Here is a 16,498-nt window from a genome sequence, read left to right on the forward strand (position 1 = left end):
AGGCACCTGGTGGGAGGAGGCTGCCAGAGATGACAGAGAAAGTTTCAGCTGGTGTCCAAAGTGCACTGAAGATCGGCAGAAACGGGAAAGAAATCAGAGAGCATCCTTATGACATGCACATTGGTGGGGCTAAAACACAGTGACGTAAAACAACGCCAACTCAAATTTACTCAGCATCATCTAGGCTTGGATTGTATAGTGTCATTGCAAAGAACACTATTCATTTACAGGAACATTCCAGACTTAGAAGGTTAAATTTGATTTATTAGAGGTGCCTGGGTGGCTCAGTCGGTTAAGCGCCCGACTCTTGATATCGGCTCAGGTCATGATCTCACGGTTTGTGGGTTTGAGCCCCTCGCCAGGCTCTGCACTGACAGTGCAGAACCTGCTTGTGATTCTGTCTGCCCCACGTTCTCTGCCCCTCCCCTGCTTGCGCTCTTTTTTTTCTCTCTGTCTCTCTCAAAATAAACTTTAAAAAATAAAACAAGTACATTTGGCTTATTAATCTTCCAGAAAGAAAGTTTAGAACCACGGGAAGAACTTGACGATCTGTGTTGTTTTTCTCTCCTTCAACACACGGAAGGCATACAGTTGCTGATTTAGACAAAAATTCTGGTCTGACATATGTGCCCATGATTTTTCAAGGACCGCCCTTTATCCAATAAGAGTTTAAATGGAAGTCCGAAAAGCTTCGTTACCTGCAACAGACCATCTGAGCAAGAAGTCCACCACACCCAAAACCTCAGTGAGCTCTGTACAGAGTATGTATTTCGAAATACTCCCGCGCTCTCTCCACACTACACGTGAGCGAGCGTGCCTGCACTCGGTGCAAACATTGCGAACCAGCTCAGAAATGCACTGTAACATTCCAACTTGGATCCGGCTACTTTGTGATGTGCAGAGTCCCCTGGATTCCCCTGGGTCTCCCGTGCCCACCTGTAGGCAGTCACCACCGCGGCCCCCCACTCCCGGGAGCTGGAGGAACTGCTCTCTGCACAGCAATGCCAGGAGCGTGCAGGGGGCAGGCTCCCCCAAGGCCCCCTCCCCCGCTGGCTGCACTTCCCAGACCACAGGTGTGCAGCTAAAGCACAGAGAGACCCGTTTTGCTGTGTCTGAGCCCCTGGGAGCGGCTGCTTCCACCATCCCAGAGTAAGGTTCTGAAAGCATCAGGTGGGGGAGGGCTGCAAGGGAGGATGGTGGAATGTCTGGAGAAACAGATAGGCAGTGGTTGGTAAGGGCAGCACACAGACAGCTCGCCAGACCGGCAGGGGCTCAGTGGGGCAGGGGACGGCAGTGTGGCAGGGGACGGCACACAGACGGCTTGCAGTGGGACAAGGGACAGCACACCGACGACTTGCTGGACCGGCAGGGGTGCAGTGGGACAAGGGACAGCACACAGACGGCTCACCAGACCGGCAGGGGTGCAGTGGGGCAGAGACCGCACACAGACGGCTCGCCATACTGGCAGGGGTGCAGTGGGACAAGGGACGGCACACAGACGGCTCACCAGACCGGCAGGGGTGCAGTGGGGCAGAGACCGCACACAGAGGGCTCGCCATACAGGCAGGGGTGCAGTGGGACAAGGGACGGCACACAGACGACTCGCCGGACCGGCAGGGGTGCTGGGGGGACAGGAGACGGCAGACAGACAGCTCGCCGGACTGGCAGGGGTGCTGTGGGTGGGGGGGACATGGCTTCGTCTGACCGCACGGCGGGCACTCCAGGGTGCTCCCTACCTAGTCCCAGATGCGGGTGGTGCTCCACTAGCGTCCAGCTGTTGTCGTCCACACAGTGACTTCTGTAAACCAGCAGCTGGCACAGGTCTCTGGCCGTCATGTCTGCCAGAATCTCCACCACTTTGCTTGTCCCATCTTCGCTAAAGATTTTAACATCCTGCAACAGACAAAGGGGACGCTTACAGAGGAACAGCTCGGCTTTTCAAGGAGGAAAACCTGGACCAAAGTAAAACAGGAAAGGTAAGAACAGCAGTGTTCCAACACATGTATAACTGTCCTTCGGAGCAGCGGGTAGCCACCTGCGACAGTGTGCCTGGAGGGCCACCTGTCAAATGCGCCCCCTGCCAACCTGGGAGGGGCAGGGCACGTGTTCACAACAGCCCCAACTAGGAGGGGCAGGGCATGTAAGGTCACAACAGGAAATTCTTAAAATGCCAGGACACCTCACAGGAGACCCAGCAGGCGGCCAAGCCCGAGTGTTTCTCAAGCACTGGTGTTAGGGAGCATCAGCACTCATTTCAAATACTGCTGATGGTCTCAGGGTGAGACATTCCATGGGTGAACCAACTGCAAATATAAACGCAGCATCCCAAAGCCTAACTTTTTTTTTTTTTTTTTTTAATATATGAAATTTACTGTCAAATTGGTTTCCATACAACACCCAGTGCTCATCCCAAAAGGTGCCCTCCTCAATACCCATCACCCACCCTGCCCTCCCTCCCACGCCCCATCAACCCTCAGTTTGTTCTCAGTTTTTAACAGTCTCTTATGCTTTGGCTCTCTCCCACTCTAACCTCTTTTTTTTTTTTTTTTTTTTTTTTCCTTCCCCTCCCCCATGGGTTTCTGTTATGTTTCTCAGGATCCACATAAGAGTGAAACCATATGGTATCTGTCTTTCTCTGTATGGCTTATTTCACTTAGCATCACACTCTCCAGTTCCATCCATGTTGCTACAAAAGGCCATATTTCATTTTTTCTCATTGCCACGTAGTATTCCATTGTGTATATAAACCACAATTTCTTTATCCATTCATCAGTTGATGGACATTTAGGCTCTTTCCATAATTTGGCTATTGTTGAGAGTGCCGCTATAAACATTGGGGTACAGGTGCCCCTATGCATCAGTACTCCTGTATCCCTTGGATAAATTCCTAGCAGTGCTATTGCTGGGTCATAGGGTAGGTCTATTTTTAATTTTCTGAGGAACCTCCACACTGCTTTCCAGAGCGGCTGCACCAATTTGCATTCCCACCAACAGTGCAAGAGGGTTCCTGTTTCTCCACATCCTCTCCAGCATCTATAGTCTCCTGATTTCTTCATTTTGGCCACTCTGACTGGCGTGAGGTGGTATCTGAGTGTGGTTTTGATTTGTATTTCCCTGATAAGGAGCGACGTTGAACATCTTTTCATGTGCCTGTTGGCCATCCGGATGTCTTCTTTAGAGAAGTGTCTATTCATGTTTTCTGCCCATTTCTTCACTGGGTTATTTGTTTTTCGGGTGTGGAGTTTGATGAGCTCTTTATAGATTTTGGATACTAGCCCTTTGTCCGATGTGTCATTTGCAAATATCTTTTCCCATTCCGTTGGTTGCCTTTTAGTTTTGTTGGTTGTTTCCTTTGCTGTGCAGAAGCTTTTTATCTTCATAAGGTCCCAGTAATTCACTTTTGCTTTTAATTCCCTTGCCTTTGGGGATGTGCCGAGTAAGAGATTGCTACGGCTGAGGTCAGAGAGGTCTTTTCCTGCTTTCTCCTCTAAGGTTTTGATGGTTTCCTGTCTCACATTCAGGTCCTTCATCCATTTTGAGTTTATTTTTGTGAATGGTGTGAGAAAGTGGTCTAGTTTCAACCTTCTGCATGTTGCTGTCCAGTTCTCCCAGCACCATTTGTTAAAGAGACTGTCTTTTTTCCATTGGATGTTCTTTCCTGCTTTGTCAAAGATGAGTTGGCCATACGTTTGTGGGTCTAGTTCTGGGGTTTCTATTCTATTCCATTGGTCTATGTGTCTGTTTTTATGCCAATACCATGCTGTCTTGATGATGACAGCTTTGTAGTAGAGGCTAAAGTCTGGGATTGTGATGCCTCCTGCTTTGGTCTTCTTCTTCAAAATTACTTTGGCTATTCGGGGCCTTTTGTGGTTCCATATGAATTTTAGGATTGCTTGTTCTAGTTTCGAGAAGAATGCTGGTGCAATTTTGATTGGGATTGCATTGAATGTGTAGATAGCTTTGGGTAGTATTGACATTTTGACAATATTTATTCTTCCAATCCATGAGCAGGGAATGTCTTTCCATTTCTTTATATCTTCTTCAATTACCTGCATAAGCTTTCTATAGTTTTCAGCATGCAGATCTTTTACATCTTTGGTTAGATTTATTCCTAGGTATTTTATGCTTCTTGGTGCAATTGTGAATGGGATCAGTTTCTTCATTTGTCTTTCTGTTGCTTCATTGTTAGTGTATAAGAATGCAACTGATTTCTGCACATTGATTTTGTATCCTGCAACTTTGCTGAATTCATGTATCAGTTCTAGCAGACTTTTGGTGGAGTCTATCGGATTTTCCATGTATAATATCATGTCATCTGCAAAAAGCGAAAGCTTGACTTCATCTTTGCCAATTTTGATGCCTTTGATTTCCTTTTGTTGTCTGATTGCTGATGCTAGAACTTCCAGCACTATATTAAACAACAGCGGTGACAGTGGGCATCCCTGTCGTGTTCCTGATCTCAGGGAAAAAGCTCTCAGTTTTTCCCCGTTGAGGATGATGTTAGCTGTGGGCTTTTCATAAATGGCCTTTATGATCTTTAAGTATGTTCCTTCTATCCCGACTTTCTCAAGGGTTTTTATTAAGAAAGGGTGCTGGATTTTGTCAAAGGCCTTTTCTGCATCGATTGACAGGATCATATGGTTCTTCTCTTTTTTTTTGTTAATGTGATGTATCATGTTGATCGATTTGCGAATGTTGAACCAGCCCTGCATCCCAGGAATGAATCCCACTTGATCATGGTGAATAATTCTTTTTATATGCTGTTGAATTCGATTTGCTAGTATCTTATTAAGAATTTTTGCATCCATATTCATCAGGGATATTGGCCTGTAGTTCTCTTTTTTTACTGGGTCTCTGTCTGGTTTAGGAATCAAAGTAATACTGGCTTCATAGAATGAGTCTGGAAGTTTTCCTTCCCTTTCTATTTCTTGGAATAGCTTGAGAAGGATAGGTATTATCTCTGCTTTAAATGTCTGGTAGAACTCCCCTGGGAAGCCATCTGGTCCTGGACTCTTATTTGTTGGGAGATTTTTGATAACCGATTCAATTTCTTCGCTGGTTATGGGTCTGTTCAAGCTTTCTATTTCCTCCTGATTGAGTTTTGGAAGAGTGTGGGTGTTTAGAAATTTGTCCATTTCTTCCAGGTTGTCCAATTTGCTGGCATATAATTTTTCATAGTATTCCCTGATAATTGTTTGTATCTCTGAGGGATTGGTTGTAATCATTCCATTTTCATTCATGATTTTATCTATTTGGGTCATCTCCCTTTTCTTTTTGAGAAGCCTGGCTAGAGGTTTGTCAATTTTGTTTATTTTTTCAAAAAACCAACTCTTGGTTTCGTTGATCTGCTCTACAGTTTTTTTAGATTCTATATTGTTTATTTCTGCTCTGATCTTTATTATTTCTCTTCTTCTGCTGGGTTTAGGCTGCCTTTGCTGTTCTGCTTCTATTTCCTTTAGGTGTGCTGTTAGGTTTTGTATTTGGGATTTTTCTTGTTTCTTGAGATAGGCCTGGATTGCAATGTATTTTCCTCTCAGGACTGCCTTCGCTGCATCCCAAAGCGTTTGGATTGTTGTATTTTCATTTTCGTTTGTTTCCATATATATTTTAATTTCTTCTCTAATTGCCTGGTTGACCCACTCATTCGTTAGTAGGGTGTTCTTTAACCTCCATGCTTTTGGAGGTTTTCCAGACTTTTTCCTGTGGTTGATTTCAAGCTTCATAGCATTGTGGTCTGAAAGTATGCATGGTATAATTTCAATTCTTGTAAACTTATGAAGGGCTGTTTTGTGACCCAGTATATGATCTATCTTGGAGAATGTTCCATGTGCACTCGAGAAGAAAGTATATTCTGTTGCTTTGGGATGCAGAGTTCTAAATATATCTGTCAAGTCCATCTGATCCAATGTATCATTCAGGGCCCTTGTTTCTTTATTGACTGTGTGTCTAGATGATCTATCCATTTCTGTAAGTGGGGTGTTAAAGTCCCCTGCAATGACCACATTCTTATCAATAAGGTTGCTTATGTTTATGAGTAATTGTTTTATATATCTGGGGGCTCGGGTATTTGGCGCATAGATATTTATAATAGTTAGCTCTTCCTGGTGGATAGACCCTGTGATTATTATATAATGCCCTTCTTCATCTCTTGTTACAGCCTTTAATTTAAAGTCTAGTTTGTCTGATATAAGTATGGCTACTCCAGCTTTCTTTTGGCTTCCAGGAGCATGATAAATAGTTCTCCATCCCCTCACTCTCAATCTAAAGGTGTCCTCAGATCTAAAATGAGTCTCTTGTAGACAGCAAATAGATGGGTCTTGTTTTTTTATCCATTCTGATACCCTATGTCTTTTAGTTGGCGCATTTAATCCATTTACATTCAGTGTTATTATAGAAAGACATGGGTTTAGAGTCATTGTGATGTCTGTATGTTTTATGCTTGTAGTGATGTCTCTGGTACTTTGTCTCACAGGATCCCCCTTAGGATCTCTTGTAGGGCTGGTTTCGTGGTGACAAATTCCTTCAGTTTTTGTTTGTTTGGGAAGACCTTTATCTCTCCTTCTATTCTAAATGACAGACTTGCTGGATAAAGGATTCTCGGCTGCATATTTTTTCTGTTTAGCACACTGTAGATATCGTGCCAAGCCTTTCTGGCCTGCCAAGTTTCAAAGGAGAGATCAGTCACGAGTCTTATAGGTCTCCCTTTATATGTGAGGGCACGTTTATCCCTTGCTGCTTTCAGAATTTTCTCTTTATCCTTGTATTTTGCCAGTTTCACTATGATATGTCGTGCAGAAGATCGATTCAAGTTACGTCTGAAGGGAGTTCTCTGTGCCTCTTGGATTTCAATGCCTTTTTCCTTCCCCAGTTCAGGGAAGTTCTCAGCTATAATTTGTTCAAGTACCCCTTCAGCACCTTTCCCTCTCTCTTCCTCCTCTGGGATACCAATTATGCGTATATTATTTTTTTTTAGTGTATCACTTAGTTCTCTAATTTTCCCCTCATACTCCTGGATTTTTTTATCTCTCTTTCTTTCAGCTTCCTCTTTCTCCATAACTTTATCTTCTAGTTCACCTATTCTCTCCTCTGCCTCTTCAAGCCGAGCCATTGTGGTTTCCATTTTGTTTTGCATTTCGTTTAAAGCGTTTTTCAACTCCTCGTGACTGTTCCTTAGTCCCTCGATCTTTATGGCAAGAGATTCTCTGCTGTCCTGTATACTGTTTTCAAGCCCAGCGATTAATTTTATGACTATTATTCTAAATTCACTTTCTGTTATATTATTTAAATCCTTTTTGATCAGTTCATTAGCTGTTGTTATTTCCTGGAGATTCTTCTGAGGGGAATTCTTCCGTTTGGTCATTTTGGAGAGTCCCTGGCGTGGTGAGGACCTGCAGGGCACTTCCCCTGTGCTGTGGTGTATAACTGGAGTTAGTGGGCGGGGCCGCAGTCCGACCCGATGTCTGCCCCCAGCCCACTGCTGGGGCCACAGTCAGACTGGTGTGTGCCTTCTCTTCCCCTCTCCTAGGGGCGGGATTCACTGTGGGGTGGCGTGTCCCGTCTGGGCTACTTGCACACTGCCAGGCTTGTGTTGCTGGGGATCTGGCGTATTAGCTGGGGTGGGTAGGCAAGGTGCACGGGGGCTGGAGGGGCAGGCTTAGCTCGCTTCTCCTTAGGTGATCCACTTCAGGAGGAGCCCTGTGGCAGCGGGAGGGAGTCAGATCCGCTGCCGGGGGTTTGGCTCCACAGAAGCACAGAGTTGGGTGTTTGCGCGGAGCGAGCAAGTTCCCTGGCAGGAACTGGTTCCCTTTGGGATTTTGGCTGGGGGATGGGCGGGGGAGATGGCGCTGGCGCCTTTGTTCCCCGCCAAGCTGAGTTCTGCCGTCCGGGGGCTCAGCAGCTCTCCCTCCCTTTGTCCTCCAGCCTTCCCGCTTTCCGAGCAGAGCTGTTAACTTATGACCTCCCAGACGCTAAGTCGCGCTTGCTGTCGGAACACAGTCTGTCCGGCCCCTCCGCTTTTGCCAGCCAGACTCGGGGGCTCTGCTTGGCCGGCGAGCCGCCCCTCCGCCCCGGCTCCCTCCCGCCAGTCCGTGGAGCGCGCACCGCCTCGCCGCCCTTCCTACCCTCTTCCGTGGGCCTCTAGTCTGCGCTTGACTCCTGAGACTCCCTTCTGCTAATCCTCTGGCGGTTTTCTGGGTTCTTTAGGCAGGTGTAGGTGGAATCTAAGTGATCGGCCGGACGCGCTGTGAGCCCCGCGTCCTCCTACGCCGCCATCTTCCCAAAGCCTAACTTTTGATGACGCCACCTGCTGTCCACCCGCAGCGTCTGGGGCGCAGCGGCCAACCCCCGGTCACATGTCGCCTAAGTCATATTCCTAAGGCTCAGGAAGCGTTGACAGAAATTAACGTGAAAATGTTGCAATTCAAAATCCAAAACAGAAGGGCACACAGTCGGAACCCGGTCAGAAAATTCTTTGTCCCCTTCCCCCTACAAAACTGCCAGCCAGGCAGGTACTGTTCGAAGCCACTACAAATGAATAGCTCCATGGCAAAGGGACAGTCCGGCGGAAATGCCCAGGGTCGTAAATATCCTCTGCCCCAGCTGCAGACCGGCAGGGATAGGGATCCAACCTCTGGGGAAACAGGTGATGCTTCAAAACAAAATCTTACCTCAACGGCATGAAAAAAGCAGTCGGAGGAACAAGATGGCATTTTAAATTGAGATTGTGTCCTGAAAGGGAGTTTGTCCCGGGCCGGCTGGGCCCTTCCAGGGCTGTCCCACCGATGGCTGGCCGTGCAGGGGAGCTGGGGGACTGTCTCTGGGCGGGAGGGCGGGCTCCTGCCAAGCTGCCTCCAGCTCAGTCCTCCAGGTAGTGAGTCAAGCCACGCTGGGCACACCAATCAGGTCCCTGTCTGAGCCTGATGCAATCAATCACCCCCCAACGGGCTCCCCACTTTAGTGCCGGTGAGGAGGACGCAGGACGTTCAGGCCAGTGAGCCAGAGAGAGCCCTGCTCCTGTTTTCCCATGACAGTGAGACGATATGCAGGACGCCCAGAGCCGGAGCGCGCGTGTTCCCTGAATCCCGGCCTGTCTGCCAAGTCTCAGAAATGTGAGTCCCGCCAACTCTGAGGCCCTTGCAACTTTGGAGCAGGAGCCTGCCCCTCCCCCACCCCCACCGTGGTCTCTGAATGTCAGCTGGTCCTGACAAAGTGGCTGCCACTCTCTTGCTCCTTCTCTGTCCTTTTTCCCAAGTGCAAATTCTGTCTGGCAGGACAGGACGCGTGCGTGGGGTCAAGTCCCTGTTACAAGGGGGTAAACGCAGGAGCCAGAACAGGGATTGCAAGGTCTCAAGAGGGCTGTCCCCAGCCCTCCAGAAGCTCACTCACCAGGAGGGGAGGCTGGGTCAGCCGGGAGGCGGGGCTCCCTGGGGACACCACCTTGCTTGCCACCTCTGGGCCACCCCAGAGAAATCCCCAGTGGGGAGCCAATCGGGACTGAGGGACAAGCTAGCAAGGCACACGAAGGAAATCTACTCATCTCCTTTCTGAGGTTCACATTTCACTCAACAGAAGTTACACTTCCATGGAACAAATGAAATATGCAAATACAGCTGACATGACCGGAGCCCATAAAAACAACTTTTAATTTAAACAAAGAAAACATGGCTTTGTCTATAGGTCAAATTAAAAAAAAAAACAAAACACATTAACATAAACAATTTAGAAAATACAAATGGATCCATTCAATCCCCTATAAATATGCTAATTGCACTGCCCCTAAGTCCTCTGGACAAGCTCTGCAACAGCCACAACCAGCTGGGGCATAAACCTCTTTCCTCAGTGCCAGAGTTTCTTTGCAATTACTATCAACATCAGCTTCTCTAGAAAATCCCAATTATGTTCAAGTCTGTTTATCAATTTTCCTGGCCGAAAACAGGGATGGTCTTAGTTTTTAATTTTTCCAGCCCAAATGCATTTTTCTTTTCTTTTTTTAAATGTTTATTTATTTTTGAGGTGGGGGAGGGGCAGAGAGAGAGGGAGACACAGAATCTGAAGCAGGCGCCAGGCTCTGAGCTGTCAGCACAGAGCCCGACGCGGGGCTCGAACTCATGAACTGTGAGCCAAAGTCGGAGGCTTAACCACCTGAGCCTCCAGGAGCCCCCCGAATGTATTTTTCTTTAAACTCATTCGTCTTCTCTCTACTGCTCCATGGCCAACCTCCCCCTTACCCCCTTCCTCGGAGATTGATATATAGACTCAGTGTTAAAAGCTAAGATGTGCTTTGTCGCATGGCCAACTCCACGACTTTCAGAATCCCAGAGGTGGTCTGCTGGCAGGCCTGGGACAGGTAGGCCTGCGGCAGGGACAAAGAGACAGTGGTCCAGTGACAGGATCTCGAATCCCAGGTTGCCCATTCCACCCTGACAGGGCACGCCCCAGCCACCTCTCAAACACACCAGAGCCCGGGGACCACAGACAGAATGAACCCCCGAGACCGAAAGTGCAAGAATGCCACTGGAGGTCCCAGCAACCTCCCACTGGGCACATGTTTGGAGCTGGGGGTGAGAGCACTTTCGGCGAATACCAAGGCACAAAGAAAAGCGTGCAACAGCCAGCCGCCTAACACCATGGCTTCTAAAGCCAGCAGCTGAAGGGGCCTCTTGCGCCGCGGCAAACACTCTCCAGTCACCACCTGGGCCGTGCTGGGGCTGCTTCTAGAAGCAAATAAGCCCTCAGTGCACAGGCCTGGGTCAAGGGCTCCGGGGAGCAGGCTGAGGTTCCCGAGATGGGTTCGAGCATCTCACACGGGGCGGGATACAGAAGTTTCTCGGGTTTCCCGGGCACAGCCTGTCCAGGTGGGCAATGCCAGGATGGGGGTGAACTTGGAGCACAGCCCCACCGTGGCCGCCTGGTTCAGCCACTTCCTGGCTCTGTGACCTCAGACAGGGCATTCACTAGCTGAGACTCACATTCCTCTCTGTGCCATGGCCACTGCTCGGAGAGTCAATCACAAGTGACAAGCACAGTGCTCAATAAAGGATGTGAAAGCATCATTTACAACCTCCCTTGGCAAAGGGGGGTCGGGGTGCTCTGGAACCACCAGGCTGCAATCCGGCTTCATTGCTAACTAGCTGTGGAACTAACGAGCTGTGCACAGTGACCGCCCCCCCACCCGGCCTCAGTCTCCTCATCTGTGAAATGGGGATTCTCAAGTATCACTGACTTCACAGTGGACGCCTGGCTCAGGCTGACAAGAGCCCCCCTTCCTGGGAAAGGTCTCAGCCCCCTGCACCTGCCCCCCGCCCCGGGGGGGGGGGGGCTGCTGACGCTGAAAACAGAGTCGTGATTGAGGCAGGCTCCGTCTAAAGGCTGCAGACACCTGGGCCCTGACCCCGGCTTGTGAACCTGGCTGGAAAAGGAAACTTCATGACCAGGTAAACTGCAGGAAAAGCCAACCCCTGAATCCTCAATGTTCTCGTCTCCGCTGCAAAAGAGACTAGGTAGCTCATTGCTTTTAAAAATAAAACACTAACACGAAAGAGGGCATAATGACGTCACCAGCATGAGGCATCTTCTTTGCAGAGATAGTGGGGGCAGGAAAGCTTTGTCAGGCCACACAGCCTCTGACTCCTAGACGCTGCAGCCGGGGATCAAAGCCCCAAAGTGGTGATAGAACATTCTGGTGTTCCCGGAGCCCTGCTGTCGCCTTCTATATGTTCCCTGCACAGAGCGAGAAGCAAACTAAAAGGAAGGAGTCCGAGCGCATGACGACATCTCCGTGGCCCGCATCTGCACCCTAGGGAACCTGGCTTCTGGCCCCGGGGACCCAGCAGGTAGGCTGTGGGGGTCACCTCCCTGCTGTCAATCTCGCTCCCACGTCACGCACGGGGTGCACCTTCTGGCTGACTTGCAGGCTCAGAGTCTCCTACTGAGTTCACAAGACCTCTTCGCTTTGGCCCAGACCACCTGGGGAAAATAGAAACTGGGGTACTTTCCACTTTCTGCCCCCAGAACTGGCCACAGTGTGCGATGTCCCTGGAAGGTCACCCTCTTCGGGATGCATGGGCTGAGCAGAGCAGGGGTAGGGGGATGAGGGGCAAACTCTGGTACAGAAACCAAGAGACTAGAGAGAAAAGGGCTCTGAGCCAGGAGCTCAGGCCAGCTTTGCCTTCCATCAACTGACTTCTCAGCTCAAAGCCCTTCCGGGTCCAGTTTCAACGCATTTTTCAAAATGAGGACGTAAGCTGCGGTTTTCGGAAACTCCTGAAGTGTCTTGTAAATACTGGGAGGTAAACACTCATGAAGAGTCAAGTTGATGATCAGTAATGCAGAACGGCTTCCCTGCATCAAGTGAGCAGAAGCTGCTGGAGTCAGGATCTGAACTCGGGACACCTGCTCTGTTTGCTTTTGCTTGTCTGCCCACAAGATGCTTCCCAGCGCTGGAGACCTCCCTGCCGGGAGGGATCCGTGGCTCCCGAGGCGCTACGTGAAAAGGCTTTTGATTCTGGTGTGCCCGAAGCCCCCAAACTGGGCAGTGGTAGTGACTTCGGGGGAAATTAAATGTAGTTCAGATGCGGGCAGAACCAGGGTTAGGCTGGACGAATTTTAGTGAAAACTAATGTAAATCTAACGATTTTTTCCTGTTCTGTTCTAAATTAATGGCGCTACTTTGAGATATATAAGGTATGATAACGGAAGTGGCTCTATGTAATTATATGACTCTATTCATGGTAATAATCATCCTGTTGAATTACATGGAGTCAAACTTACTTTTAAAGAAATTTTCCCTGGGGCACCGGGGAGGCTCAGTCAGTTAAGCATCCAACTCTTGGTTTCACCTCACGGTTCCTGAGTTCAAGCCCCACTTCGGGCTCTGCACTGACAGTGTGGAGCATGCTTGGGATTCTCTCCCTCTCTCTCTGCCCTCCCCTGCTCTCTCTCTCTCTCTCGCAAAATAAACAAACTTTTAAAAAAAGGAGAAAGAATTTGCCTTATAGCCTGCTGACTTCAAAGTTTCAATGAAAATATATTGAGTCCTTACCAATCCTTTCTAAAGGAGCTAAAATTCTAAAAATAACTCACAACATAGTTCTTGAAAGTCAACCACAGATTTCAGAGCCTCCCAGTGCCCCTTTCCCCCCCTCACTGGATGGCTGTCACCAGCTTAGGAAGCTGGTGACGAGATTCAAAGCACAGACGGCCTACCCACAGCCTTTAATGCCTGTTTCATACCAGACAGATCCATTTGGAAAAATCAATTTTGACTTGCCCATCTGTATTTTTTTTTTCTAGAATGGTTAGGTATAGCCTACTACTTTGACAAAGACAGTTTTATAAACTGGTATCATTTTACCCAACATCGAAATAAAAGCTATTCTAAAAAAGAGTGGGGGCGCCCAGGTGGCTCAGTCGGTGGAGTGTCTGACTCCTGGTTTCGGCTCAGATCGTGATCTCAAGGTTCGTGAGTCTGAGCCCTGCGCTGGGCTCTGTGCTGACAGCCCAGAGCCTGCTTGGGATTCTGTCTCCCTCTCTCTCTCTGCCCCTCCCCAGCTTGCTCTCTTCCTCTCTGTCTCAAAAAATAAATAAATAAGCATAAAAACAACAACAGCTGAATCTTCCTTCAGTGGACTGAAGACAGCGAAGGAGATCCCAGCTGTTTGGAGCCGAGCAAAGATGCCGTGTGGTCTCTGGGCCTCAGTGTCCCCGCACGCATGGAACAGGGTGGTGGCACCACCTAGTGCGCCAGGCTATACATAAGGGCTCCCACCGGGTCCCTGCCAATCAGGAGGCCCTGTTGCTGTTGCCATGGGAACGTCTGCCCACCTCTCCTCCCCCCCCCCAGGGGCTCCTGGGCCACAGCCACGGCTCTTTCATCAGTCTTGGTTCTGCCCTGCCCACTTGCTCCTCCGCTGGCCGAGGGAGCCATGGGGAAGAGAAGATTTCCGCCCCATCGGCCCTTCTTCCCGGTCAGGAAACGTCCAGCTGTGACCTCCGCTCTGCAGCAATGGATTTGCTGGTGACTCTTCAGACCTTCCGTCAGCCCCACGGCAGCCCTCCTTGTCTGCAAGGCTCCCCTCTGGTTTCCAGGACCAGGAATCATGGGTGTAGATGGAATGCAAGTCCCTGCAGCCATGACTGGTGCCCTGGCCGCCTGTCCCCACCGCAGCGCGGAGCTGCGGGGACACAGCCGTGAGGGGCGGTTCAGTTACAACTTGAAGGGAAGAGGAGTGGAGTCCTCTCTGTCCTGCATGCAAGGACGATGCCGGTGGCTCCCGGGATGTGTGAAGCGGGGAGGGGCAGGGCCACGTAACGTGACACATACACACACGCACGGACAAACACAGACACGTTAGTTTTTTTTTTATTATAAAAATAAGTTTTCAGGGAGCCTGGGTGGCTCAGTCGGTTAAACGTCCAACTTACACTCGAGTCATGGTCTCACAGTTCATGAGTTCAAGCCCCGTGTCGGGCTCTGTGCTGACAACTCGGAGCCTGGAGCCTGCTTCGGGTTCTGTGTCTGTCTGTCTCCCTCTGCCCCTTCCCTGCTCGCTCCCTCGTGCTCTATCTCAAAAATAAATGAATATTAAAAAATGGTTTTTAATTAAAAAATAAGTTTTCATTGTAATGCTTGAAAATACACTTAAGGGGCAAAGGAAAAAAACTGACAACCCGTGACAGTTCCCAGATCCATTACAATTCTAGAGTATGCCCTTCTGGTATTCGTTTGCACGCGTACTTATAAATAGACACACTGACACATTTAGGATCACAGGACGTAGAGTTTTGCAATCGGGCTCGTGTGGCTTCAGATTACATCATAAGTATCTCCCAGGCACGACGCTTCTTTGATGTTTTAATGCCTGCGAGGTGTTTGCCCACGTGGCCGTAAGGAACGCAGTGCTGTCCTGACGGCTGTCCACATGGATGGTTTCGAGGCTTGGCACATCTTTCTATGTGGTCTTAGTGTGTGCGCTTATTTTCTCAGGATAAATTGCTAGACGTCAGTCTTTATTAAAATACATCTCGGGGCGCCTGGGTGGCTCAGTCGGTTGGGCGGCTGACTTCGGCTCAGGTCATGATCTCGCGGTCCGTGAGTTCGGGCCCCGTGTTGGGCTCTGTGCTGACAGCTCAGAGCCTGGAGCCTGTTTCAGATTCTGTGTCTCCCTCTCTCTGACCCTCCCCCGTTCATGCTCTGTCTCTCTCTGTCTCAAAAATAAATAAACGTAAAAAAAATTAAAAAAAAATACATCTCTAATAACGGAAACACTTCCAACAGGGAGAGGACGGACCGCGTGTTTGGTAGAATACTAGGCCCTAAAACTGAATTTGTCAGGGAACAGAACGGGACGATGTGCAAATCCGCTTAGCTGCCCCACTTAAGAAACAGTTATCAGTGGGGCGCCTGGGTGGCTCAGTCTGTTAAGCATCTGACTCTGGCTCAGGTCATGATCTCATGGTTCGTGGGTTCAAGCCCCACGTTGGGGCTCTGTGCTAACAGTGGAGAGCTTGCTTCAGACCCTCTGTCCTTCTCTCTCTGCCCCTCCCTCCCCCCCCCCCCAAAATAAACAAACACTAAAAAACAAAAAACAGTTATTTGTTATCAAGCACATTGTGCAGACTCCGCTCCCGGGATATCCGCATTTGCCCCATTGCCCACTCTTCACTCCCCAAGCTGTCTGGAAACATCAGTTAGGTACAGACTTTCTGGCTCCCCAGTGAGAACATGAACTTTAGAACCTGCCTGTCCTGGAGTCAGACCCTCTCCCCTCCTTACTGCATGACCCACCCTATCCTGACCATAAACACCCTCACTGCCAAAGCAGGGGGACGGTTGGACCGTCGCACAGGCTTATGCCGAGTGGCCCGCAGGATGATGCATAAAACTCCCCGGCGTGGCATACAACCCTCAGTAAGCCGCCTGGCTTGTCTTCTCCTTCCAGGGGCCACTGCATGCCTAAAAGATCACCCTTCGTGTGAGCCCAGGATCAAGGCCTCTGCAGTGCCGACCCGGAAAGCGTAGGCCCGGAACTTCTGCTCCAAAAACTCGCTCACGTGGTAGCTGAAATTAGTAATTAGGAATTTGTTTTGCAAAGAACCTGAAGCGCACGGGGAGGAAGGCAGGTGCCTAACAAGGGACCCCCTGCACCCAGCCGGGTCCACCTGCCATGGGGGGGTGGGGCTGGGGGTGACCTGTCCCAGGCTCTGCTGGGGCTGCAGCAGCGTGAATGTCAAGCCGGAGCCTGCAGTGTAGCCGGGGCTGGGACCCTCCGTCCAGAGCTGAGCCAGGGTGGGAGCACACAGACGGCACCGTCTTTCAGGGACACCGGGACCGTGGTGTGAATGCACTTCTGATCCGATCTGGACTATTTTTAAGGATATTAAGGACTTAGGATTGATTACAGTTCTGGTAAAAAACAAACAAACAAACAAAACCCAAATAAACAAAAAAACACACTCATCTTTTACAGACCCAGAAGTATTATAGGATATTTACAAATAA

The 16,498-nt window shown here is 49.4% G+C and overlaps 1 protein-coding gene across 9 annotated transcripts in view; it reads right to left on the minus strand.

Moving 5' to 3' along the window:
• The window catches only part of GRB10 (growth factor receptor bound protein 10), a 186,854-nt gene that overhangs the window by 24,681 nt on the left and 145,675 nt on the right, over positions 1-16,498 (minus strand). For all 9 annotated transcript variants that reach the window (XM_060632134.3, XM_078442606.2, XM_060632137.3 and 6 more), the window contains one exon: positions 1,737-1,893. In XM_060632134.3, coding sequence (XP_060488117.1) covers positions 1,737-1,893 — 157 coding nt within the window. The remainder of the gene's footprint in view (positions 1-1,736; positions 1,894-16,498) is intronic.

Source organism: Panthera onca, chromosome A2, assembly GCF_046562875.1.
Source record: "Panthera onca isolate mPanOnc1 chromosome A2, mPanOnc1 haplotype 2, whole genome shotgun sequence".
Taxonomy (NCBI): Eukaryota; Metazoa; Chordata; class Mammalia; order Carnivora; family Felidae; genus Panthera; species Panthera onca.